Below are 2,462 nucleotides of genomic sequence, written 5' to 3'. Positions count from 1 at the left end.
GCCAGGCGCGAGGAGCCGGCGCGACTGCGAAGGCCGCTGCAAGGTGGGCGCCCCCACGGGGTAGGTGCGGGCCGGAACCCCAGGACCCTCCCGCCCAGGCCAGGCAAGCTGACCGCAGCATCGGCCGTGTCCAGCTTCCCCTGACGAGCTCCCGAGGCCCGAATGCAGCGGGCGCTTGGACTGCTGCCGCTCGGTGTGCAAAGTGGGGACCCGGCACCTCCGGGCCAGAGGGGAGGCAGGCCATGGAGCACACAGTAGGGGTGCACCAACGCTCCCCCGGCCCCCCGCGGGCGGGTGGTGGCCTGGGCCAGGCTTTGAGGACCGGGACCACTCACCAGCAGGTAGATGGTGCTGGCGATGGCCAGGCAGGCCGTGCCCAGGATGGTGGCCAGCAAGAAGCCCGCAGGGATCGCCAGGCTGCGGGGTGCCGGAGGGAAACGGAGGGCAGAGTGGGGGGGCCTGACCCAACCCAGCCCTGCGGGAGGTCTGCTGAGTGGGGTCCCGGAGCTGACCCCTGACCCCAGCCAGGGGAGCCTTGCGGAGCCCGCCCCCCGCCCCGCCCCCCCGCCCCCCAGCTTAGACTGAGCCCCGGCGGGGAGCCCCGGTGAGGAGTCCTGGCAAAGAGGACAGGCGTGGGCGCTTCCCGCAGAGCTGGGGCGGGGCCGGGGCGGGGCAGCCCCCGGGCAGCTGTCTGGCTGCTGAGCCCCCCCTCTGTGCCCCCCTCTGTTCGCAAGAACACGCGGGGCGGGGGGCGGGGCGCGGGTCTCACTCACGCAAGATGCAGGAAGGCCCGGATGTAGTAATTCCTGGACAGGGGGCCCAGCATCTTCACCACTTGGGTCATGTACTTCTGTCCGCTGGCAGAGGGAGGGGCGGAGCAGACCGGAACCCCTTAGGGCCTGGGCATCCGGCCAGCCCCGGGGCGCCCCGGCTCCGCCCTCCTGGGGCCGCAGCTGCTGGACAGGCTCCGTCCTCACCCCCAGGACTCACCAGCGCTCCAGGGTGGAGCCCCTCTGCCGCCTGCCGCGGGGGTACTCCAGGGCACACACGAACACGCCAGCGGCGCTGGGCGGTTAAGGAGCAGGCGCCGACTCAGGCCCCGGGGCTCGCAGGCGGCTGGGGGCCCTCTGGGCGCTGCCAGCGGGGGCCACGCGGCCTCCCGCACTGGCCTGGGCTCCCCCGCTGACCTGCCTGCTCCTGGACAACCCCGGCAGCCATGGCGGGGTCAGGGATGCTGCCCCCCAGGGGGAGCTGCTGACCCCACCTGCCTCAGGGGGTGCCCTGCCCCCCACCCCCACGCACCCCCCCACCCGCCTGGGACCCCCAGAAGGATACATCGAGTAGGCCCCGAAGTACCACTGTGTGAACTGCCCGGCGGTGGCCACGATGCCTCCCGCGATGAGGACTGTGGACGGAGGAGCGGTGAGAGGCCCCCGTGGGAGGCCCGTCCCTGGCCGCGGCCAGCCCGCCCTCCGGTCAGCACACAGCCCCAGCCCCTCGCTCTCGAGCCCACGCAGCCACGGTGCCACCCACCTGCCAGTCCCCCCGTCCTTTATAACTCGGGCATTTCCCTGTGGCGGTAAAACACACATAACCCAACACTGGCCGCTTGGGCCACTTCCCGGGAGCTGGGCGGGGCCCTGCGCCGGGCCCTGGAGGCCGCCTCACCTCTGACCCACCGCCCGCTGCGGCCTGATGCCGCGGCACCTGCGGGGGTGCTGAGGGTACCCACTGTCCCCGGTGACCAGGTTTTCTCGGACGGGTGGTGACTTTAAGTTTGCAGTGGCCATCTTGCCTCTGGGCCAGACTTCCTCCTCTCCTCCACCCCGGGATTTCCTCACCCCCTTCCCCGGCTCCCTCATCTGTCCGGGCTGGGCACTTGCACTGTGCTGTGTCCACGCGCCCGGAGCCCGCGCCTCCCCAAGCGCTCCCGGGGACGCCCAGCACCCTCAGGGACGGCGTGCCGGGGCCGCGGAGGCGCCGTCCACCATGGTCCTGGTCCTGGTCCTTCCTGCCCGGTCTGCACGGGCACACGCACGCCCGGCGGGCAAGCCCCTCCAGGGCCCCGTGCTCTGGGGCCCTGGGCCTGCGCCCCCGGGCAGGCGGGCCAGTCGCGGGGTGCCCCCCCAGCTCCCGCAGAAGGCCGTCTGTGCCCAGAACGCCCGCTGCTGCCCGGCCCTCAGCCCCGGCCTCCGCCTTGGGCTCAGCTACACATTAACCCGCGGGCTGGCCGGTCAGCGTTTCTGTGCCCTGGGCAAGGGCCGCGCATCCCCTCGTGCCCGTGGCCACGCGGCCCACCTGCCTCAGGCCCGCGGCCTACCCGGTCACTCTGCCGTCTGCCATCAGCAGCGGGGCCGCCGTCCAGGGTCGGGGGCACCGCGGTCACCCGGGGGCAGAGGACAGTCCCAGCAGCGCGCCGGGGCTGGCCACCGCGAGGCGGGGAGCCCAGCTGGGCCTGGGGC

At 73.4% G+C, this 2,462-nt stretch overlaps 1 protein-coding gene across 1 annotated transcript in view; it reads right to left on the bottom strand.

Moving 5' to 3' along the window:
• LOC101633701 overlaps window positions 1-2,462 on the bottom strand; it is an 11,324-nt gene that overhangs the window by 1,340 nt on the left and 7,522 nt on the right. Inside the window, exons 8-12 of the mRNA XM_012722855.1 lie at window positions 1,669-1,769; window positions 1,336-1,405; window positions 991-1,065; window positions 774-857; window positions 336-417 (exon numbers count right to left, since the gene is read on the bottom strand). Of these exons, the coding sequence (XP_012578309.1) occupies window positions 336-417; window positions 774-857; window positions 991-1,065; window positions 1,336-1,405; window positions 1,669-1,769 (412 nt within the window). The remainder of the gene's footprint in view (window positions 1-335; window positions 418-773; window positions 858-990; window positions 1,066-1,335; window positions 1,406-1,668; window positions 1,770-2,462) is intronic.

This window comes from Condylura cristata, unplaced genomic scaffold (assembly GCF_000260355.1).
Source record: "Condylura cristata isolate star-nosed mole 26May11 unplaced genomic scaffold, ConCri1.0 scaffold00009, whole genome shotgun sequence".
In the NCBI taxonomy this organism is placed as follows: Eukaryota; Metazoa; Chordata; class Mammalia; order Eulipotyphla; family Talpidae; genus Condylura; species Condylura cristata.
Note: the sequence above shows the minus strand (reverse complement) of the source record. Positions and strands in the feature narration are given on the sequence as shown.